The sequence below is a fragment of the Melitaea cinxia genome, chromosome 30 (assembly GCF_905220565.1).
Source record: "Melitaea cinxia chromosome 30, ilMelCinx1.1, whole genome shotgun sequence".
Taxonomy (NCBI): Eukaryota; Metazoa; Arthropoda; class Insecta; order Lepidoptera; family Nymphalidae; genus Melitaea; species Melitaea cinxia.
The window spans coordinates 5,070,485-5,096,531 of record NC_059423.1 but is presented as its reverse complement, the minus strand read 5'-3'; the positions used below and the strand labels follow the sequence as shown (position 1 = coordinate 5,096,531).

General features: G+C 34.6%; 1 protein-coding gene across 1 annotated transcript; it reads right to left on the bottom strand.

The window, feature by feature from the left end:
- Positions 1-2,258: 2,258 nt before the first annotated feature.
- Positions 2,259-23,304, bottom strand: LOC123668112. Its single transcript, XM_045601906.1, has 3 exons — positions 22,183-23,304; positions 3,320-3,390; positions 2,259-2,376 (listed from the first exon to the last, which is right to left on the bottom strand). Exons 1-3 carry the CDS (start codon positions 23,302-23,304, stop codon positions 2,259-2,261), a joined length of 1,311 nt encoding a protein of 436 aa, XP_045457862.1.
- Positions 23,305-26,047: the final 2,743 nt, after the last annotated feature.

The window sequence follows — 26,047 nt, the reverse complement described above, 5'->3', positions numbered from 1 at the left end:
GCTAATATGAATGGAGGACAAATAATTCACAATATGAAACCGTAAACGTAAAATTAAGTATTTTTGCACGTTAAGTAAATTTATTATGTCCCCTTTCGCTAAATTTACACACAAAAACCGTTTCCGTGTTACGGTATATAATTCAAATTTGCCGTAAAAAATACGGTTTGTACACTCGTGTGTTGTTTTATATTTACACTTTACCGATTTTGCTACATAAAGAGTATAAGTTAGGAGGATTTCGCCTTTTCCTCGAAATTATACCGATTCTTTTTTTTTAAATTTTGCTTTCAAACAAAACTTGACTAGAAGCATACATATTGCTTGTGACTCAGCCCGATGAGTATAAAATTCCTGAGCTTACTATGACATTGGATTCGGTGTCCGCGAAATACATATATGTATAAAAATATATAACTATATTGTAAATAATATATTGTTATTAAATGTTTAACTGAGGCAGGGTACAGCAGGAAACCTGCTTAAATTATGGCGCAGCCCGATTGGAGAAGCTTGTGATTGCGATGCTTCTGATGTTGCAGACCTCTATAAGTTACGGTAATGGCTTACCATCAGGTGAGCCGTACGCTTGTTTGCCAATCTAAAAAAAGCAGTAAAATAGAAACAGTAGCATTCCATAATCTTTCCATAAAAGTAAAAGATTATTCTTTTTATTTTCTAAGTCGATAAAACATTTGATGACCAATGTTTAAAATGTGCAAATGATTAAGAGAAATATGTGAAATTCTGTTTGTCTCGCTACTCAATACTCTTGAAGCTAAACTTCCTTCAGATAAATTAAAGTTGAATCAGTAACCCGAACCGTTTGCACTACACTCGATCAAGTAAGCTCGTACGGTAGGTTTCAATTACCTATCTATTCCTGACAGCCGTTAGTGTAGTGGTGCGTTTATTCACCTAAACGATAGTTTGAAAGGCTTTGATTCAGTTCATCATCACCATCATCATTACAGCCTATACAGTCCACTGCTGGACATAATCCTCCATAAGTTTACGCCAAAAATAACGTGGACTCTTGTGTTTTGCCCATAGTCACCATGCTGGGCAGGCGGGTTGGTGACCACAGGGCTGGCTTTGTCGCACCGAAGACGCTGCTGCCCGTCTTCGGCCTGTGTATTTCAAAGCCAGCGGTTAGATGGTTATCCCGCCACCGGTCGGCTTTTTAAGTTCCAAGGTGGTAGTGGAACTGTGTTATCCCTTAGGCACCTCTTACGACACCCACGGGAAGAGAGGAGGTGGCTATATTCTTTAGGCACACAGCCACGGTATGTTTGATTTTAGTTAGGAGCAATTATTTGTATTTGTACGAATGTATATTATTGAGATAGGACACAGTATGACATATTCTGCTCGAAATCTGGAGCAGCCCGTCTGGGGGCTTCCCCAAGTACCCCGACCTTACAGAAGATCATATTTAATTAGCAATGCTCTCAAAAAGTGTTTTGTTCCTGTTGTGTGTGAGGTGGCCAGAGCTTCCGTGGAGGGTCGGGGATGGGGTCAACAACACGCTTGAGATGCTTCTGGTGTTGCAGGCTTCTATAGGGTATGGTAACTTGCCATCCAGTGGGTAATACGCTTGTTTGATGAACTAGTTGTATAAAAAAAAATTGGGTAAGTGTATTCACCCCGCTGTACCTTAAAGAGCACGTAAGGCAGTCAGTCACAGTCATTATCACAGCCACCTGATAGCGATCGTCACTCGTGTCATGGAAATCATCCTCCAAGCAGCAGCGAAGCAGCGTGGTGGATTAAGCTTCTACCCTGAATAGTACAGAAGAATCTGTATGGAAAGAGAGGATAAAACAATCTGATGATGATTACTTTGAATAGCTATAGATTACGTATTAAGTTTCGTATTGATTTTATGTTATAATTCGAAATCTAGTACTTACTTCATAAATCAAGGGTAGATTGATTGTAGTTAACCGGGAGTTAATCAATAACTCTCGGTTAACTGAGTTAGGGATAACCACAGTTTTGTTCGTCGCGACAATGATTGATTTTGTTATTTGATGTAATGGTTATCTGTATACGATATATACGAGTTTTGATTAGCAGTTTTATACGGATAAATTTTTAATAATATAGTTGTTTTACTATATAAATTGTCTATGTGTTACTGTGTCTCTTATCTACGAGTATAAGTTTGAATACAGTCATTAGAAAAATGGGTAATAAAATTGCAAGTGCAGGTTTTTTTTTGAATTTAAAACACCATATAACTTACATTAACGAAACTAAACTAAATCAGCTTGTAAGTATCCTAATATAAGGGAAAATCTCTTCTTCATATGTATAACAAAATGTCTGAACTTGATCCACCGTAATGCTCCACTGCAGGTTGTTGTTTCCGTCCTGACAATTAAATTTTCAATAATTTAAAGGTAAAGGTTTTTTTTTCAATACTTGAAAGGTTTACTATAAAGGTTGTTTCAAATTGGTTTTGTTTATTTTTTTCGTTTTAATCTTTTATTGTAGCTTATTGTAATGTAAAACACTATCTTAATGTATGTTATTTATGTACGTTATTAGTGTATGTTAGTCACGTTTAATGTAATTATCACCTATAAATATATAAAAAAATATATAATTATTGACTTCTAAATCCTTGTCATGGTTTATTAATATATAAAATTCTCGTATCGCGGTGTTTGTAGTTAAACTCCTCCGAAACGGCTTGACCGATTCTCATGAAATTTTGTGTGCATATTGGGCAGGTCTGAGAATCGAACAATATCTATTTTTCATCCTCTTCATTTTTAGATAAATTATTTATTTTTTATTTTTTTACGATAACTCCTCCGAAACGGCTTGATCGATTCTCATGAAATTTGTTGTGCATATTGGGTAGGTCTGAGAATCGAAAAACATCTATTTTTCACCCTCTTAATTTTTAGATAAATTATTATTTTTTATTTTTTTATCATACAGCATTAAAAATACATACAACCCTAAATTTTCAACCCTCTACGATCAACACCTATATTTTTCGACCCCATGAAGCAAGGTAAAAATATCCCTCCAATAACGACAGAGTTCGATCAATAGACGGGTCACTTTAGCTTTATGCAAATACTAACAATTTGTCTTTTGATAAGGCCGATGTCGTATTATGAACGAACTCAACGATAGTTACAAAAAAAGTAAATCACCTGTCCGCCATGGACACGTGATTTCAGTTCAATCCTTAAAAATGATTATCGTTTATTATTTTACTAGTTCCTTGTTAATTTTTCTCTGCAGAATCGACATTCCAAGTGGTAGCGTCATATTAAGAATAATATTTTTTTAAACACACATCATCTTGATCAGCATTATCGTAAGATGCTTCTGTGCCATCATCCATTGCATTTCATTGTTTTCGCTCACCTGGAACATAATAAGTACTTTATACTTTATGCAAGACTTTGTGAATTTAATTGCTATTGTTGCCATTGACTCGCCGGGTCAGCTCGAAATTGACCTCGTGTGAACTCTGAGTCTATGAACTTGTACATGATTGATGTACTTTGATATTGCTTCCATTTTGCTTTTCTAGAAACAAAGTTTGTTAAAGGATTAATATGTCGGCTTTTATTTATGTTTTAAGATGAGTGTAATTAAAGAAATGAATACTCGTAAAAAATAAAATACAAATATAACAGAATGGAACAAGCTAGAATAGAACAAATAAAAAAATATAATTGTACAAAAGGTGGTCTTATTGATAAATGCGATGTCATTTAGACAACATTTGGGACAAGGGGTATGAAGAGAATGAAGTTGAAAGAAAATAGTATATAGTCAAGATTAAGCGATTTGTGACAAGCATAGAATTATCGTACAATCGCTCTATGTCAATTGTAATTAGTTCGCATGATAATAATATAAATTATGGAACAATAACTTGTTATAAAAAAAGCTTAGGTTTTTTTTAACGCCTCAGTGTATATTAACCAATTAAGAATATTGTTAATTCTTTATGATATAAAATATAAAAAAAAAATTGACAAAATAAAAACTTTTGATATGATTGGATCAGAAGCTGCCCGGGGCTTATATATGCTCGGTACGAACATGAGGCCAGCTGTGGGTTGTGATAGGGTAAGGGACAGCACTTGAACGTAGAAAAACAATGTATGTACAATCCTAACTCGTCATCGATCAAAATTAAAAAGTTTGGACGTCATGTTCGAGAAATTCTTGAATCAGATTTCCATTTTTTGCAACTTTTTTTTGGTGTTATAGGATTTTTAATATTGTTTACGAATTATATTTATGGAATGTGTTTTTTTTTATCTCCAAAACCAATTTATATTTTTTCCTATTATTTTCTTTATTCTAGCCCGTTGGCGCAGTTTGTAGCTCTGCTTTCTGTTCAGTTGTTTCAGGTTCGATTTCCACCTGAGTCTGGGTATAATATTTGTAATTATGTATTTATATCGAAGGTGAAAAGGCATATTGTATTAACCGCCTTTTTTGGCGATATCGAGTTATAATATGTTTAATTTCTTTGTGAACCTATCAAACAAAAATTAGTTATGAGACTCGGCTGTTAAACGTTAAGTTGCTGACCATAGGAACAGACGACCGTGTGTATATGTGACAAGATATTTATTTATTTGCTATCTACAATCGCTTTGAAAATCTTCGCAACACAGTTACAACTACACCTTTCTCACCCTAAGTTAACACGAGTCTTGAATACTAAGCTATGTCGGTTAAGTTGTAATACAATTATGATCCCCTAGCTTATGGTTTCTATATTAATAGGCGCAAAATAAACTTTGCAAGAAATGGATTAATATCCAACCGAGAATTTGTATTTGGAGATATATGTTGAATATGGAATTAGAATTTTAAAGTGCCTCAATATTACCGTCAACCCGCTGTTGAGCAGCGTGGTGGATTAAGCTCCGATCCTTCTCCTATCTTGATAAAGAAGCCTATGACGGATATCACAGGCTGAATCAAACAATCTTACAGGTGATCATAGCCAAATATTAGTGTTTTTAAGTAGCGTTGTGTTCCTTTGATTGTTAAGATAGCCAGTAAACTCCTGCCAAATAAGCCACGCAAGACTAAAAATAATTAATTAATTAATTAATTAATTTATTTATTTTTATTTGGGAAACAAACAGTAAAATATAACACAAAGTAAAAAAGAACAGCAACAAGATAGTGCATATACCAGTTAAGTTTCCATTAACAACTAACACATAATAAGCAAAGCGCAAAAAAGTTTATAATTAGAAATATATTTAACACAGTATTTTCTGAGATTAGCGCATTTAAACATACAAAAAACACACTGTTCAGCTTTATAATATTAGTATAGATAAAATGATTTATATTATAATTCTGAAATTATCTTTTTTGCTTTTGCCTTCGGTTATACGGTGGTTGTTTCTTTTGGTGTAAATATAATGGAATCAGACCATCATTGTTGCCGCATTCATTAAAAAAATAACGTTAATATGCGAGTTTTTGAGTGACATTCGAAACCTGACGCAGGTATATTTATTAAATATTAAGTTGACTACCGGCCGCTGTTGTAGTATTGTGCCAATTTAGCAAAAATATTATTTAATTTTTATTTTATTTTATTACAATACAGTAATATTTACGCGATGTTTTGGCCACCTGCAATTAATTGAAGTATGATTTTTCTTTTGTTTAAAAGACGTCACGACAGACAGTGACGTTTGAGGAAAAATACATTAAGACAGAACCTTTTTATTGAAATTCTGATTATTAATAATCCAAAATACCGATATTTTCAGATTTCTCAATACCGTACACATAATAAATCTAAGACACATTTCAAATACTTAGTAAAATGTACTTTAGTTGCCCAAATGGAGAGAGTCAAAAACAAAATCAAAATCAGCTTTATTCAAATCTTCAAGAGCACTTTCGAATCGTCATTTTACAAATTAAAACAATATGCAATGTAATATGAGAATGTTTATCTAAAGAGATTGATTATAGAAAGGGGACTATGTCTGTAAATTTTGTTGCAGTGTTCTTGTTTGTAACATGGTAATTCATCGAATTTTTTCACGTGGTGCGTCTATAATTGAGGAGACACGTATTTTGTGTTTTACATTTTGATTGTATAATTTCTAACTTATTTCATAAGAGAAATAAAACAAAATAATGAATTAATATTTTTATTGCGAAAATTTGCCAAAAAGTTAAACTAAATTTCAAAATCATCCCCGAAGTTTGGTTTAATAATGCATTTTAAAAACTGAAATGAGATCCTTTAAAACACATCCCCCCAAGTTAATTACATAAAACGTAAAAGTGTAAATTGGTAATTAATTATACACAAAAAGTTGTTCTCCTTTGTTGTAAGTCATTCGAAACTTTTTCTTTTACAAAAGTTCTTTGAAATTCGACTCTTGGGTATGTTAAACATTTTCTTTGTGAGAACAAAGCAGACGTTTTTAAATGCTTAGAATAAGTTAGCATTTTAAGCGTCAAAGGGAATGTTGTGTACCTTCATTTGTTATTCATGGCTTTTGTAATCCATACTTCTATCATAATATTATTAATTGGTAAAATTTGATTTAAAATAAATAAAATTAATTTTATTAGTAACAAAACACTGTTACGTAAGATAAAATCCAACAAAATTCAATCCTAATACTAAAATACAAGGCTTTACTCAAAAAAAAAAATGGGTAAATTTAAAAACTAGTGGACTAATTGTTGTAAAATATTGTTTTAATCGAAAAATGTTACGTTACTATTGCTATAATGTTACGTTAGAGTGACATGAATAAATTAAATAACTACAAAAATAACAATTAATTAATTTTACATTAAAATTTATTATTTTTCATATAAGTAAAAACCTAGTGACGCCGCGTTGGCGCAACGGTTGCGGGTTCGATCCCCGCACATGACAAACATTTGTATTGGCCATACAGGTGTTTGCCGTGGTCTGGGTGTTTGTGCAGTCCTTGTGGGTCTCCCCACCGTGTCTCGGAGAGCACGTTAAGGCGTCGGTCCCGGTTGTTGTAGAAATATATATTGTAATAAATAATTATTACTGTCGTAATCAATTATTCATTCAAAAATTATATACGCCTATATTGTTATATTTAACGAACTCGGGAAAATCTGTGTCCAGCAGTGGACTGCGAAAGGCTGAAGTGATGATGAAGTGAAGTGATATATTTATTAGAAAGTCTTTAGAGAAGTTTTAAGTGTGGAGTGAACAATTAATTTACGGCAAAAAAAATCCTTACCGGAGAACAAAATAGTCTGAGATTCGATGGAATAAATAATTCTAGCTTAGAAATGAGAAAACAAATTGAAAATTCTGTAGCGTTTCTCGTCCTGGTGTAAGCAAAACTGGTACAGCAAAAGGATTTTCACTTGTATTTTGGCTGATAGGTTATACTTTTTCTTTGGCTCATGACCGACAGTGTTTTTTTTAGAAGAGTTATAGAAATGTTAGCTAAAAAAGCAAGAGAATTATGTAATAATAGATTTCCACCACATTTATTAACTCTTACTGGACTGACAGAGACACATATGTTTTTGCCTTTATTTTTATTTGTTAGGAAATGAAAATACTTCAAATAAAGCCATGACACATTCCAAATAATTAAATTATTAGATAGTAATAGAGAGATATAAAGGGTAGTAGAATGGGATATCTAATAATATAATCCTAATTTTCAAAAAATATTATCCTGCAAAAAAAAGTTTGGTTTTTTTTTTTAGAAAAGTTTAAAAACGCAAACAGTCATTTTAAACCATTATAACAGGTATAAAATATGAAGGCGAGTGGAACCGCTAGGGATATCTCGTCCAAAAATACAAGTTCAGCCTATTTTCGAATCCCTAAGGTCATTTATTTTAAGCCTCTTAAATTTCGTAAGACGAAAATGTAATGGAGCTTTTCAATTGGAATAATATCAATTGACATTAGACTTGGGTACTAAAATGATAAAGTTGACCTTTTATGGAAGGTAGGGATCAGTTAAATGGCTATGAAAAATTGTTATTCTACTCTATTTTCACTTTGTGACTAGGATTTTTTTCTTTATTATCATGATACCTTTTAACAGCAATAGCTGAGGGAGTTCTATAGAAACAGTAAGTCCCTCAGGAGCTCTGGTCATCTTACTCACCATCAGGAACACAACACTGCATGAAAACAGTATTATTTAGCTGTGTTCTTTTACTTGTCAATTTTTTCACACTCCTTGAAGCGTTGAACGGAAAGGGCTTTGTTGAATCCGTAGCTTCAATGATGATGAAACATTGTAATTCTTTTTATCTTTTAAATCGCTTGAAGATACTTTCGAAAGAAACATGTTTGATCCTTGTATTAATTAAAAAAAATATTTAATGGTAGCCTTGGATTTTTAGCTGTCAAGTTGCTGGCATGATATTTTAACAAAAGGGTTTAAAACCTTTTTTATAATTATTAAATTTCCATACCAATATTATACCCACTAATTGGCTCGACCGGTATTGTTTTAATTTTGCGAATTGTTCTATATATCTATACATATAATAAAATGGTAGGAAAGTCAAAACTGTACATTGAATATTTTTTTAAAAGAATACTTGGGGTGTGATCTACAATCGATACCGAAGTCAAAAATATAGTTTTTAGAATTCTTGTCGGTTTGTCTGTATGTATGTCCGAGATAAACACAAAAAGTACTGCATGGATTTACTTCAAATTTGGCACGAATATTATTAAGAAGTCTGGTCAACACATAGGCTACAAATTATCACGCTATCACCTACGGGGAACGAGCAGTGAACCTTTATTTCTTCAATGCATTCTGTAACAACGTGTAATCTAACGACGCATATTTGAATGTTGTTATTATGCTAATACCATGCTATAAGCTAGCTATTCTGTAGTATATTTAGTATCAGCATTGCACCCGGGCGAAGACGGGGTGGGTCGCTAGTATGTGTATATATATATATATATATATATATATATATATATATATATATATAAGCTACGGTAATCCCTTACTATCAGGTGAGCCGTACGCTTGTTTACCGATCTAATTATATATATAAAAAAGGTTATGGTAGGGTGCAATAACCAAAATCATCAACGTTATCTGTTTTTTTGTTCACGAAAATGTGAAGTAATTTGTGCTATGACAGAGTAAAGGACATAGAAATCCAATATCTAGTTAGCCATTGTACATTATTCACTCAACTCGTCGTAATAGACACAGTACATATCGTTCATACTGCATACCAATTAGGTCAGACAATATTGACGAAATTCCCTTGGTGAATTGTGATTCCCTTTCTACGTAATGCGAGTGAAGAGTCGACCTTTATTGGGGAATTTTGAGCTCTATTGTCAAATGTTTGTGTTATGTTTTCAGAGGATGGTTTAGATACATTGGCTAATTTATGCCGTTGCTTTGTTATGATACAAAATACAATTACAGTGGTGTTAATTTCAACTGTTACTTTGGTCTTCATATTTGTGTCTTTGGATAAAGTGGAATCCGAATTTGTTTCTCTTTTACAGAACAGTTTTAGCTGCCTGTGGATGTGGTTTCCCCGCCAATCCACAGTTGAGTAGCGTCGAGGATTAAGCTTTGACCTTCTCCTAAAGAAAGAGGCCTATGAGGAAAGACCAGCAGTGGAATGTTACATGCTGAATTGTGGTTGCAGCGGATTTGGTATCTATTGCTCCGATTTCATAACTTTGTGTTATATTATGATCTATTATCGCCTGTATTACTTCTGGATCGAATTTTAAAAGTACTGGTAAAATTAGTACTTTTTTAAATGAATTTAATAATCTTAAAAAACTTCTTTGTACTACAATAATTACGCTTCAGCCTGTAATATCCCACAACGGGGCATAGGCCTCTTTCCCCGTGTAGGAGAAGGATCAGAGCTTAATACACCACGCTGGTCCAATACGGGTTGGCGGATATATCCCCTACTATGAGTAACGATCGCTATCAGGTGTACATGAAAACAACCGGGACCAACGGCTTAACGACACACCATGGCAAACACCTGTATGGCCAATACAAATGTTTGTCATGTGCGGGGATCGAACCCGCAACCGCCAGCGCAATAGGTACAATCTATGGCTGTAACCGTTACCAGCGCGGCGTCTACAAAAATTACAGTATATTATTTATTTTGATTATACCTTTAAGATTAATTAAAAAATATTTTCTTACTAATTAATATTAAAAGTATGTTTACACTAACATTACAAAACTGAAAAGTTTGTTAGTTTGTTTAAACACACTAATCTCAGGAACTGGTTTGAATGGAAAAGATCTTTTTGTTGAAATTTTTTTTTCTCAAATTATCGCGTGTAAAACTATGGGAGTAATGTAATAAGACATCTTACACAACAGTACCTATGTTGAATTTCAAAAACTCACAGAGTGCTTAAGATTAATAGTTACTGCTTGCTCCTAAGAAAGTCACAATGGTTTTTACCTGTACGTAATATAATGTTTTATCTGTGACAAATAATAAGAAATCCTACTCCTGAGGATAGCGCTTGCAATGCTTCTGGTGGTGCAGGCATTTATAAGCTACGGTAATCGCTAAACATCAGGTGAGCTTGTTTACCGACCTAGTTATATATTTAAAAAAAAAAGGAATAGAAAAGTCTAATCTATCACACTATCATATAATTTACGTCAGTAGAGTTAAGGAAATGATTATGCAAAACTGTATGTTTAGGTAAATATTTTGACCCTGTACTCGTACTATACCAGATATTACGGATTAAGGTTTAAAATTTTCATTTGTGACATTTACCACCTGTTCCAGTTTAGTACCGCTTAGCATAATGTGTAGGTAAACAAATAATGATTACCAATTCACCCTAATTTTGGCGCTAAAATTTTAACACGTATTTTTGGTAACAGCTAACAATTTATTTACATCAAATTACCTATTCTAATGGTTTCCAGATGTTTACCCATTACCGATAGCAGGGCATTGAAAGGGCTGTACTTAATCCAAGCTTCGATAATGATGAAAAATCCTTAATCTCTCAAATGGCTTTTAGGAACTTTCTAAGGGCCAAGATTGATTGGTCTCTCGGATTAATTAAAAAAAAGGTATCTAAAAAAAGGTAAAATTAGGGCTTTTGCAGCTGCTGGCGAAAGATTTTAATGAAGTATAATTAAAACTGCATGCCTGAGTGAATATAAAATTTGATTTATTTGATTTTTGCGGTTCATTAATGGTTTGTGATTTTCATTACTAATTGATTAGTAAATACTTTTTCGATATTCCTTTTTTTTCTTTATATAAAGCAAGTTAAAATAGCGCTTTAGTTTAACCTTGTGTGGTGGACAAGTGGAACGTCATCTGTGCGTTTTAGATTTAAGTTCTTAATGATTGTGTTTGAGTGTTTTTGGTGTGGGAAAGATATATTATATAGATAGAGAATACCAGAATACGTAATAATAAATTATCAACAAATTAATTAACAAATAAATTTAATATGTACAACATACACACACGGTTGTCTGTTCCTACGGTAAGCAAGTAATGCTTGTATTACAGGTAACAGCCGACTGGTATAGCTACATGTTATATATTTTTTATAAACATACATACAAATAATACATATATAAATAATTATATATATTACGCCCAGATTTAGGCTGGACATCGATCCCACAACCCCCGGAGCAGAAAGCAAGGTCACTCACTATAAACTGCGCCAACGGGCTAGTTAATTAAATAATAAAGTGAAAGAATTATTAGGCAGTTAAATGTTAAGAAGTACATTCGAATTCTTTGCCCTAAAAAAGAAGAACCCTTTACTGCTTTTACTTAAGGAAACAAGTGAAAGGATAGACGAAAAATGTCACAAATAAAACAAAGCAAAATAAAAATGGTTGTATCATGTTTTAACAATATTGAAAAATTTGAAAAATAAACTCCTAAGTTTAAAATGTTTTCACATATCGGTAGATATTTCTAACAACATCCATCAATCCCTTTTTGTGGCAGATTAAGGTCCGCATCCTTTTCCGTAACACAAACCCTTCCAGAAAATTTACGCAGAGCATTTTTAGAAATCCGTCCACAGAAGAGGTATTTACGCCCAGTAACATATCAACGACATTGCTCTAACTTTTTTCAAGCTCATTTCTTTCTTATTTAAAGCAAAAAATATTGTAATATGAAAGAATATGTTAGTGCCATTTGCAGTTGAAATGTTTTCACCTTGGAATGGCAGCGTACATAAAGGTCTAAAAGATTTAAGTCCCCGACTTACACTTTCCATTGGTGACAGGAGAACTGGTACATTTTTCATCTAGGTCATTGTGGAGCGCAGATGCTAGGAATTAAAAATTTCACTTACTTTTCAGTTTTGGATAACACAGCAAAATATAGCACACATACATGTAAAAAAAATTAAATCGTAATTAAAAAATGTCAAATATTAATCGTTGCCTCGGAGAGCACGTTAAGCCGTCGGTCCCGGTTGTTATCATGCACACCTGATAGCGATCGTTACTCATAATAAGAATATATCCACCAACCCGCATTGGAGCAGCGTGGTGGATTAAGCTCTGATCCTTCTCCTGCACGGGGAAATAGGCCTATGCCCAGTAGTGGGATATTACAGGCTGAAGCAAATTGTTGAATTGTATCAAAAAACTCTTATTACAAAGATATAAAAACAAGATGAGGTTTGAGATAATCATAAAATAAAAAATTATGTATGTGCGTGCGCAATAATTAGAATTCTTAATCAATGAGAAAATGCTAGAAAATTTGATGCAGTCATGATTTATGCCATATTTCTTATTTAGAAATAATACATTTTTATGTATAACTTTATTTATTTTTTATTTTATTTATTAAGCTTTATTGCACATAAAAAAGAAGATACATTTTAGAACAATTTGATAGAAAAAAAAAAATGTATGCAAAGGCGGCCTGGCCTTATCGCTTATAGCGATCTCTTCCAGACAACCTTTAATAGAAGTAGTATAGGAAAAGTATGTCGGTAATAGTGCGCCGCAAGTTTATCACACATAATTATCATCATCATCATCATCATTAAAGCCTGTACAGTCCACTGCTGGACATAGGCCACCACAAGTTTACGCCAAAAATAACGTGAACTCATGTGTTTTGCCCATAGTCACCACGCTGGGCAGACGGGTTGGTGACCGCAGGGCTGGCTTTGTCGCACCGAAGACGCCTTAGGCCTGTGTATTTCAAAGCCAGAAGTTGGATAGTTAACCCGCCATCGATCGGCTTTTTAAGTTCCAAGGTGGTAGTGGAACTGTGTTATCCCTTAGTCGCCTCTTACGACACCCACGGGAAGAGAGAGGGTGGCTATATTCTTTACTACCGTAGCCACATACCATTGGCATGTATATGTATGTATTATAAATATACATTTTAATCCGAAAACGTGGTATATACGATATATCAGTCTATTTTTTGCAAAGCCTGAATGTTGTTATGTTATTTTGAAAACCAAATTGAATAACCAAACAATACCTAGGACTTATGTTTTGTTTAGGCTTTTTATAGAATTTTTTTGAATTTAAAAGAGATTGTTTACAACAATATAATTGCTTCTACCTAAATTCTATCTGCTTTTTCGTGTCATATTATTATTTTCTTTGCATAATAAGGCCTACATAAACGTTTCACATTTATTTTTATCAGAATTAACAAAAGAAGTATTTTTAAAATCTAAAATCATGAATTTGGCGCAATCAGACACACTCTCTTTGCGTATAACGTTAATATAGAAAAAAAAAAAATATTGACATCATCAATATGAAATATTTAAATCAAATGACTTTATATGAGAAATCGTGGTATTACTTTAATTGTATACTTCAAAACGCACTTTTTAACCCCTATAATTCCCGGATATTGATTTTCTCTCGACAATCGAGTAAGTATACGAGGACTCAAATCAACTAGGGAACGTTCAGAATAATATTAAATATACCTATATCTAAATGTTTTCCTAGCGGTAAACTATAAATAAAATTCCTATGTGTATCAAAATTATATTTCTAGTAAATAAAATCGTAGATAGATTTCAAACGAGTCTAGAATTCATTATAAATGTACATACGTGATCAAATCACCTGCTAGATATTTTCCTACTTCTTAGAACACTAGTCACTTCATAGTAACCTAGTTATATTCTACTACATGACTGATTCGCATCGAATTCTGGGTATTTCTAAATGAGTTTGGTTTGTAATCAACAGCGGCGAATGTCTTCTCTGTTCCAAGTGACGTTGGTTTAATTATTCCTCTTGACATAGTTCACAGAATCAACAATAGCGCATCAACGCTTCGAATTAGTAGCTTGTGTATATTACGTGTTTCTTTGTATATTATACTAGTAGTGCCCGCGACTTCATCCGCGTGGAATTAAAAAAAGAAATATTGTTCAGTTCACAGAGTAACAAAATAAATAAATTTCTAAAATAAAAGTAGCCTAAGTTACTCCTTATTACATCGGCTATCTGCCAGGGAAAATCCCGTCTAAATCGATGCAGGCCGTTTCAGAGATTAGCCGGAACAAATAGACAGACGAAAATTATAGAAAATGCTATTTTGGTATATGTACCGTGTGTACATTCATATGCATTTAGTAAAAAGCGGTTATTTTAATTTAACAAACAGACACTCCAATTTTATTTATTTGTATAGCTTGATTAAATATATTTAAAGGTTACAACTATATTAAACTATGTTATCCGGGAAACTGCCATAATTTTTCTATTCGTATTGCGATATTGTATTAATATTTTTAATACGCAAACTTTGTCTTGAAAGTAAGGAATAAAAAAAAAAAAAGAATTATAAAATTTGGTGCAGTGGTTTGAAAGTTACGCTCGTACGTACATTTCGGAGGATAATTTTTTAGTTACAGATTAGTTAGTTGTTAGTTTCTTCACTACTGTAAGCAAAAGAGTTATGAACGATGATTTGCTCGGCTGTGGGATATTATAGGCTGTGTGGTTACGGCAGTAAAGAATATACCACCCTCTCTCTTCCCGTGGGTGTCCTAAGAGGCGAAAGTTGAATTGAAATTTAAATTAATTAAATACACAGTCTGAAGACGGGCAGCAGCGTGTGTGTGTGTGCCCGTGTGTGTGTGTGTGTATGTGTGTGCGCGCGCGCGCGTGCGCGTTGTGTGTGTGTGTGTGTGCATGCGTGCGTGCCTGCGTGCGTGCGTGCGTGCGTGAGTGCGGGCGTGCGTGCGTGCGTGAGTGCGTCCGTGCGTGCGTGCGTGAGTGCGTGCGTGCGTGCGTGCGTGTGTGTATGTGTGATTATATCTATCAATATAAAAATATGATAACTTTGTTGTTTCGAAAAGGAAAAAAAAAACGATTTAACAGCGACAAGTAATACAACGCGAGAAGTCGAAAGTATAATCACATAAAATACGAATTTTTAGGACTAACTCAAAAGTACTCGTCAAATCTCGATCAAATGTAAATGGGACACATGACAAGCACCAGCTACCGATAAATCGAATTAAAAGTTTGAGGTAACACGCAAAAAATGTCATACTCAAATTGAGAATTTACACCTTTATTGAAGTCGGTTAAAAATAATTTTCATCTATATAACATGATAACCTGAATTTGAATCAAAAGCACTGATTATAAGTGCTATAACAATTTGCAGTTATACCGCGAGTGAAAAGTATACCTAAGCTATATTCATATAGAGGGTGCCTCGTTTTAACTTGAAATAATACTTGCGTGTGAGCGGGCGAGTAGTGTGTCAAGTAACTTTTGTTATATTAATAGCGTATAAATTTAAAAATTTGTGTATTGTTTTGTATAGAAAATACACGCTTTCAAAAACAAGAATAAATTTTTAAATGGATTAGCTTGCTATATAAAATTTGGTCTTGTTTTTTAACTACTTAAAAAATGTCTTTTTTGTTGTATAAACCAAAATAACAAAGACACAATTTACATTAAATGTGCGAGTTAACTTGAGTCATTTCTTTGATAGCAATTTCCCTAACTCTCACGCACTTCAGCCTCATACAGTCCACTGTTGGACATAGGCCTCCACAAGTTCGCACCAAAAATGGCGTGAACTCGTGTGTTTTGCCCATAGTCACCACGCTGGACAGGCGGGTTGGTGACCGCATGTGAAAGTTATATCTAATTGAGTTATAATAGTATAAAATCTATATATCTATATTTTTAAACTACTTTTTAATCTTTTAAGAACTGTTTTTGTTCTTAAAAACTAAGCCACGAAAATAGAGATTTTAAAAAATATATAAATAGACAAAAACTTCTATGTTTTTGATCAATTATTATAGTAGTAATCAACTGCATATGGCATGTAAAGCCATTCCATAAAAAAATCTCTGAAAGAAAGAAAGAGAAGACAACAAAAACCGTAGAAATATCCTTTGATTGAACTAAATAAAAAAATACAGCAATAAAAATACAGTAGCTACTTTATTTGCAACTTTAAAAATTACAAAACTTTTAAAATAACGGTACAACAACTTTTTGTATTTTTTTCTTACAAATTAGGCAAATGTTGATGACAAGCATTAACAAAAAAAAGAAACAAAAAAAAAATCAAAGTTAATTTACAATGCTTCTTTTTAGCGTTTCAAAACATGTTACAACACACATTATTTTAATATCGAATACACAATTGATTTAATAGGAGCAACCGAAAGTTACCGACTCAATACGAAATAGTATTTATAACGCTAATTAAGGCTTAGGAAATATGTATATAAAATAAAAAATAAATATTTTGACTTTTAAAATTATGAAAATAATTTTAATCGTTCAAGTACTTGAAAGCGAGTAAAGGCACCCGGGTCGATTGACCTTCCGCTAGGCCCTTAGACCCACCCTCCGAATTTGTGGCAGCTTGCACGATGATATTTAACTCCGCGGAAGTTTCCATTATAAGAACTTTTAGATTACGTGAAAAGACATTTGTGAAAAGATCTTTTAGGAAGTCACAATTTGGTTTTTGTTTTCATTTACTTAGCTGAAACTAGTGTATTTTGGTTATCTATAAACAAATAAAATTGGCTGTCTGTCTGTGATTATAAAATACTGTAACTATTTTTTTTCAAGTGCATATAGTTATTTGTACGATACTAAAACAAGACGCAAGACACGCAACGGTCACTCAAAGTGACAGCCCTGGTTTCTGGTTGTTGCGCTGGCGGTTGCGGGTTCGATCCCCGCACACGACAAACAATTGTATTGGCCATACAGATATTTGCCGTAGTCTCGGTGTTTGTGCAGTCCTTGTGGATCTCCCCACCGTGCCTCAGCGAGCACGTTAAGCCGTCGGTCCCAGTTGTTATCATGCCCAAGGATACCATGTATCATGTACAAGGGGAAAAATTAATTGTACATTTGTAAATCTTTTAATAAAAAAATTATTATTTTTTACATTTTTCATCAATACTTCATTGCTATGGGTCATTGCTCAATATTAAAAAGCCTATAACTTTAAAATTCTTCAATAAACGGTCTAACACCAAAAAATGTTTCTTCGATTCGAAATAGTGCTTTCTGATATTGTCGTGATCAATTAAATAAAAAATTTCAGCCTTATATATTAGTATAAAAGCATAGGTAATTTTTAATACATTATCTGTATAATAAAAAAAAAACTTTTTCGTTCACGGGAGGACCATGGTTGACAATTAAACCACGATAAAATCTGAAAAAGTTGTTTCATTATAATGAGTAAAATTTGTCTGAACATTAGAAAACAATTCATCGTCTTTTCTTTAATTTCAATCAGTCTACATATTCATTTAATTATTTCATTATAATTTTCATATAATATTCTTCCAGCTAGTAATATGCTCATACCGATCCACTTCGCTCCTTATAATTCCTCACTTCGGATAAAAGGAATTGCAATTTCGCTGGAAAGTGCCGCTAGGATTCTTGTTGCGATTCCAAACGGACGTGATTTGTACAGCACATTTACTACATACGTTGATTTGTAAACTTCCATACAAAATCATATAATTTTTTAGCCTTCGTAATCATTAAGATTATAATTATGTTTATTTGTTTATGTCAGAAGTGGGACGGAGGTCAGACTGGTTAATTTCAATATGAGGTAACAAAAGATAGTTATAAATTTACGGGGAGGGGCGCGAACTTTTCAGTATTCGATGATTTCACCGTGCAGGTGCCGAGTCCATCGTATGGCAGAGGGAGTAAATCAGAGCAGTGTCTAGGACTTGCGATCTAGGTGTAGGTTTAAGGAGGCCCCCTCTGAGATACGTACTAACGTTCACCTTCACTGCTCGAATTGTCCGCCCTAATATGTAAGAATTAATTCGTTTGCACGAATTAATTGCTAAAAGAGTCTAGGTTAAGCTACTAGCAGGATACAACAAGTGCATCTTGCGAAGCCAGAGCCAAGACTGCCTTAGCCGAGGTTGCACCGTTCGTTTCAAACTCGGCATAATAACTCGAGTAATATAATGAATGAGGGTAGGTGACTATCGAATGATGTGCTAGGTGGCGCGATCGTTGCATCTGTTGTTTATAAATTCCTTTCTAATTGCGTATGACAGCGCTAGTGCCGACATATATATTCATGTTATATAAAATTTGTGCACCCTATCCCACGCTCCCTATGTTAGTCCTCTGCCCAAAGTTGCCTGGAAGAGATCGCTGTATTAGCGATGAGGTCGCTTGTTGCAACTGATGCATCTTCTATTTTCTTATATCATTTGTTATATTGTTAAAACCTTGTATTGGTGTGCGAAATTGTAAATAAATAAATATATAAAATCGAATATTTACGATCGTGTAAATGACACCTGCCATAGTTTGGAAGTAAAGGAAACTCGAAGTGACCAAAATATAAACATGGTAAATATAACATTGTATACATTAGTTCTGATTCAGCCTGAATCATTCCATTAACTTACTTGTTCTTAAAAAGTATAAATAAATAAATATTCTACTCATATAACATATTGTCTAACTTTTTATTCAAATGTACGTATACCTAATAGTTTCAAAACAATATTACACAAAGTAACCCACAAATCTAATGGAAATCCAAATACTTTCAGAGTTCATTTTCGTCCTTGACGGTTCTGAGGTTTGACCTTCGACGACCCAATATATTGAAGATGAAATCTGATATCTTTTGAAATAAATCCACATCACCCCAAAGTTAGTTACTTGTTTGTATCAGGTATAAAGTTAGTTTTCCACCTAGAAATTGTATAGTTTTTGTGGAAGGTATTGGTTTAGTTGGAATAATAAGCTTACTCTTTTTCAGGACTTTGTTGATGGTTTTGCGCTCGTTATTCTGATAAAGATTTACAATTATTAATAATAAAAAAGATAAAAATTTCACTAAATACTGTCATAAAAATATTTTTTCTTATGGGTTTTCATCATTATTTTTCCGTACAAATGTACCAGTCTATTCTCATTTCTATATAGTTTTTTTGTCAAAGTTTAAAATAAATAATTAAAAAAAAAATGGTTGTCTGTATATTTGGTTTACGGACGATAGTTTAACGTGACAACGTCATAACAAAACATCTCCTCGGACGCATAGGTCAATCGAGGGGAAGAGAGATGGATGCAGCGCAAACGTACAATAGCGTAACGGACAATGAGCGTAGCACCACATTGAGTCATCCCTTTTCGTGCATGCAAACGGTGCTCATCGATTTATTAGACGTTGTCACGTCAAAAACATACACATATGTATTTATTAAGATGACCATACAAAAATCACCCATTCGAAATCATTTTCACAGAAAAAATAGACAAAAATCATAAAAATGAAGAAAGGTCAATGAGAAATTGGCTTTTTGTTCGGTAGGTTACAAATATGTTGAATTTTCTTATTTCTCAATAGCCTAAAAAATATTGAGCGGCAAATTATAGGGAAAGGATAACAGCCTTGATAAAAACAAGGTCGTCACGTTTGGGTGAATATTTCATTAGCCTAATATCCCCTAATTTCATTACTTACATATGAAATATATACTATATCACGTGTATGTACATATATAATTGACTGCTTTTTTGTATGTACGTACAAAAAACTAAGTTAGCTTATAATTGACGAGTCTATGAGACACAAATCGAGAAATAGTATTTTAAACAAATTTTTTAAAAAATTACAATTTTATTATTATTTTGTTACAATTGTATTTTGGTTACAATTTTATTATTATAAAAACTAAAACATGGTAATAATTTCATTTTATGTATAAATCACGGTAACGTAAGTTTTTTTTTTACATAAAGCTGCAGCTAATTTTGAAAAAAAAATTAAAGTTATTTTTATTTTAGTTTTTAATTTAAAATAATACCTACCTACTATACCTACATATTTCTCTTACATATATAAATATTATTCAGCCTGTAACATCACACTGCTGATCATAGGCCTTTTTTCCATGTAGGAGAAGAAGGATTGGAGTTTAACCCTTAACTACCTACCTGGAGTCTCCTAGACTCCATGAAGGTTATTTTTGTTTATAATTTTGCGTATAGGCATCTTTGTCCTTCGCGCGTCTGTGTACCTTTTTCCCGCTACCCGCAGAACCACACCTTTTTTTTTTTTTTTTTTTTTTTTAAATATATAGACTAGCGCTTGACTGCGATCTCACCTGAAGTCAAGTGAAGATGCAGCCTAAGGTGGTGCGCGCTTGCCTAGAAGATGCCTATTCACTCTTGATTTAAAGATACCTAAGTTATAGTTCGTTGGAAAAACGGAAGCCGGAAGGGCATTCCAAATTTTAGCGGTGCGAATTAGGAACGAGGAAGCAAATCGTTTAGTGCGAGATCGTGGGATTTCAACCACATAGCGGTGCAGATTCATGCGATGCCTTGCGGTTCGGTGGTAGAAAGGTGATGGTGGAACCAAATTGTATAGTTCTAGAGCACACTCTCCGAAATATAACCTGTAAAATACCGACAAACAGGCAACCTTGCGCCGATGTTCGAGACTTTGAAGTCTAGAGCGAACCAGCGATTTGTCACCGATGAGTCTTCTGTCGCGTCGATCCACAGAATCCAAAGCAGCGAGCTGGTACTTGGCAGAGCCATCCCATAAGTGGCTGCAGTACTCCATACACGATCGAACTTGTGCTTGGTAGAGAGTAAGAATCTGTTCCGGTGTGAAGTACTGCCTGACTTTATTGAGGATACCAAGTTTCTTACCAGCAATTTTTGCCTTGGATTCTATGCATTGTCCGAAGTTCATATTAGACGAAATATTTATGCCTAGAAGATCAATACTATCGGTGATCGGAACAGATACACCCCGGAAAGTTGGGGCTAATGGGAATGGACTCCGTTTAGCAGTGAAAAGACACGCTTGTGTTTTGGAAGCATTAAATTTGACTAGGTTGGCGTCACCCCAATCGGATATCTCTTTCAAAGCCAAATTCATGCGTTCAACTAGGGCCTCTCTATGCTCATGAGTTTCAGCCCCACCAGCTCGGGGACCGGACACGTATCTCTCCGTAACAGTGCTGTCATCCGCGTATCCAAAGATACCGAACCTGAGGAGGTCATTTATGTGAATCAAGAAGAGGGTTGCAGAGAGAACTGATCCCTGAGGGACACCGGCATTAACCGCCATCAACTCAGACGAGGAGCCATCTAAGACCACCCGAAATGATCGTCCACTCAGGAAATCTGATATCCAGTCACACAAGCTCGGGGGTATTCCGTAAGCTGAAAGCTTGCTCAATAGGCTCTCATGCCAGACCCGGTCAAATGCCTTCGATACATCAAGTGAGACAGCTAGCGCTTCTCCGTGCTTGTCCAAGGCTTCGCCCCAGATGTGCGAGGCGTACACTAAAAGATCCCCCGTGGACCTGTTACGGCGGAAACCGTATTGCTGGTCCGACAGGAGGTCATTCAACTCGAGGTATGCTAGGAGCTTTTGATTCAGTATACGCTCCAAACTTTTACTCAGTATGGAGGTGATCGCGATAGGTCTATAGTTAGCCGGGTCGGCACGACTACCTTTTTTAGGTACAGGTTGTACGTTGGCAATCTTCCATGCTTTAGGGACTTGAGCAGATTTTAGAGAGAGGCGGTACAAGCGCGTGAGAATAGGAGACAACTCAGGAGCACAGTGTTTAAGTACTCTTGCTGGTATCCCGTCAGGACCACTAGCCTTATTCACGTCCAAGTTACGGAGTACTCTCAAAACCTCAGTTTGGCGAATGCGTAGTTCTGACATAACAGAGTCGCAAGGTGGATGTCTGGGCGGTGAGGCACTACCTGCATCAAGGAGCGAATTTTCTGCAAACAGATTCGCTAAAAGGTTAGCCTTTTCTGTCGCAGTAAAGGCCAGCGATCCATCTGGTTTAAGCAGAGGAGGCAGCGAGGGACGGCAGAAGCTCATTTCAACCGACTTGGAGAGTGACCAAAATGCTCTACTACCGCGCGGATGGGAAGCTAGTTGGGCTCCGATGCGTTTAATACGGTTGAAACGAGCTTTTTTAAGAACCCTTTTGTAGGACTTGGCAGCAGAGTTGAACGCTCTCTTCCTCGTAGTTATATCCGGAGATTTAAGGGTACGGGCTTCAGCCCACGCTGCAAACGCTGAGTCCTTACGGGCTGCAGCTTCGGCACATTCTGCATTATACCACCTAGGGATCTTGCCATCTAGTGATACATCAGCAAATGGAATGAAGTACTCCATCCCCTGACGTATCACTTCCGATATTTCTTGTTCGCAACTCGACGGATCACTGGAAGAGAAGCAAGTCTGCCGCCAAGGGTAGGATGCAAAAAAGTGTCGCATCTCATCCCAATCTGCCGACTTATATCGCCACACACGTCTGGTTCCGGTAGGACCTGTATCCAGAGGGTGAAAGTTAGATACTGACTTTACCACACAGTGATCAGATGTGCCCAGGGGAGCTGCAACTGATACCGAGGACCGGTCAGGGTCAGTTGTCAACAGAAGGTCCAAACAATTAGGTGTATGGTCGTCAACGTCGGGTACTCGTGCTGCTTCTTGGACTAGCTGGGTAAGATCTAGCGACAGAGCAAATTTGAGCGCCTCTCTCCCGGCGTGGTCGGTATTCTGGTATGGGAACAGCCAGTCCTGGTGGTGAGCGTTAAAATCCCCCAGAAATACCATTTGGGCAGCAGGATACCGACGTTGGACCATGTCAGCCGTCTCACTGAGATAGTCGAACATCCGAGTCGTCTCCCGATCACCACTATGCGACCGATAAGTACAGGCATACACAATCTGCTCCATGCCCATATCCAATAAACACCACATGATGGAAAGGTTAGGTATCTCTAAGTTACGTAGACGACCTGCGCTTATTGCGCTGCCCTTTTGTGTGTAAAAATATTTTTGACGGAGTCTGAGAGACTCCTGGTAGGTAGTTACGTAACTCTTTAATGTAGTGATTTCTTTTTTGTTTTAGTTGAAAATGGCGACTAACGATAAAATTTTTGAGTGTTAGTTGGAGGAAGAGCCTTTTTCAAATGAAGATAATGTTTTGGACAGTAATTGCTGTGATGTAGAAGTAAATATCGACGAAAGTCATGTACTGCACTGTGATGCTGAATCAAATTCAGAAATAGAAGGCGATGAGGAAGCAGATATTGTAGAAAATTCTTAACAACAGAGCTCAAATTTAGATTTTTTGTCGGATGATGACATTTCCTTTTTTGGACTACGATCAAGATTTCGGAAGAAGAATTATTTCGGCAAAGATCGTTTTCGGTGGTCATCGACACCCACTTCTAGTTAGACCAGAACATTCCAACATAACGTCATGCAGGAAAAAAAGGGCGTAAAACAAGGAAAAATCCTATCTGTCTGAAGTATTCTCACATGGTGTGTTTACGCTGTCTTGAAAAATCATAACCACCAACCATCATCTTCAACCTTTGCAATTTTATCAAAATGTTGCGATTTTGAAGAAAATTTGTATTTCGCTAAGTTTTTTCATTACTATACTTTGGAAAATTTATGTTTAAAGTTAATTTTTTTTAATTATAGTAGTCTTTTTAGTTTTTTTGGAAGTCAAGAAAGAAACTGAGTTTTAAGAATAAGTAATGCAAATGTTTCAAAGTTTTCTAATTTAATTATAAATAAACAAATATAAAAATATCGTTTTCGATTTTAATTTCTGACCTCAAGTCATAGTTTTTTTTAAGGACTTAAAAATGCAGGAGTCTGAGAGACTCCTAGTAGGTAGTTGTGTGACTGAAAAGAGAGGTAGGTAGCTAAGGGTTAATTCACCACACTGCTCCACTGTGGGCTGGCGGATAGATAGGGTAAATCCCTACCATGAGTAACGATCGCTATCAGGTATTTAAGATAAACACCAACACAGACGGCTTAGCGTGCTCACCGAAGCACATTGGGGAGACCAACAAGGACATAAATCCAAACTGGAAAGAAATATTTGTATAAATACAAATATCCATCCCGAGCGGGAATTGAACCCGCAAACCGTCGGTATTTTAGGTGACTACTCGGACCCACTACACCAGAGCGGTTGTTTCATATTGCTCTGCACTGTTAAAAATCCTATGACGGTTAAATAATAACAGTTTCTTAAAGAATAAAATTATTTACTAAGTAATCAGCGTAAATTATGTATGTATTAGACATTACTTAAAAATAAATGCAAGCCTAATTAATCTTTTTAGCAACTCCATCCCAAAAGGTACGAAAATGAAAAAGGCCCTAAATTGAATTCCTTACATTTTTGTGTTTCTCAAAAGTTTATTTTTCATAAAATTATACGATTTAGATGAAAAAAAAAGATGAATTCAAAAGCTGGTGGGACCATATGACAGGTCCCGTTTAATTTTGATTGAGACCAGACGAGTTACTTTTTGAGTAATCCCTAATAATTTGTATTTGTGGTCTCATTTTATTGATTTTCAATTTCGTCGTTTTTTTTTCATTTGCGAGCGAGCACAATTATTCTACACTAGGAAAATACTAAAAAAAAATATGAAAAAGCTTTGAGTTTATTAGTATATCAGAACACTTAGTACTCAATTAGGTATCAAAATGAGAGGGCTTAATGGCTAATAAGTTTTTTCTTCCAGATAAATAAAATCAAACACGTGTATTTGTAATGGAGATCGGGTATTTGCATTAGTTGTATGTACTAAGGTATTTAAATACACAGTATAAATACTATACAATGGAGACCATCTGTTAGCAAACGAAGTGTGGTACGTCCTCCGGCTCACTGGATTGATGATATACGTAAAATTGCCGGTGGAGGCTGGATGAGGATAGCGGGAAACCGGGATGTCTAGCGCCATTTCATTTAGCTATTTAATATTTAATTGTAATGTCAGTGGTCCTATTGTAAATCGATAATATTGTTAGATCGACACTGTAATTTAAACTAAATAGCCAATTAGCCTTTTATCGATAATCACATGTAAATAATCTTACGATACTCCACTTTCTAATATTGAAATATTTTGTACGATTACCAGTAATATTTATTTAAAAAAAAAACTAATTCACTTTTACTCTGAAAAGAACTTCTGCACAATAGGCCCGCAATGTGTCTTAGTTATACGAAACCTAACTGGCTATGAGAAAAAGAGAAAGAAAATGACATAATGACACTTTATTTCCTTTTGATTTTTTAAATAATAACATATAGCAATTATTGTATTTTTACATGTTGATATAATTATTTAAATTTTAGTTATCTATTTATTATTGAATTTATTATTATTGAATTCTAGTTATATTTGATTATTAATATTCTCTTGACTTACCTCTTATATAAATTTGATTATTGATCTTTTAAAATGAATTTTATTGTTAACTAGCTGACCCGGCGAACTTTGTATCGCCTAACACAAACTTTATCGTATGGTATTAAAGTTCAAATTGACTTTTAAGTATTATCACAAATCTTTTGTATGGGAGTATAGAAAAGTGTTGTTTTTAGACTTTTTCAGGAAATTAAAATTTTTTTTTTTTAGAATTTTTCTCTCCGTAAGAACCATCCTCGTACTTCAAGGAATAT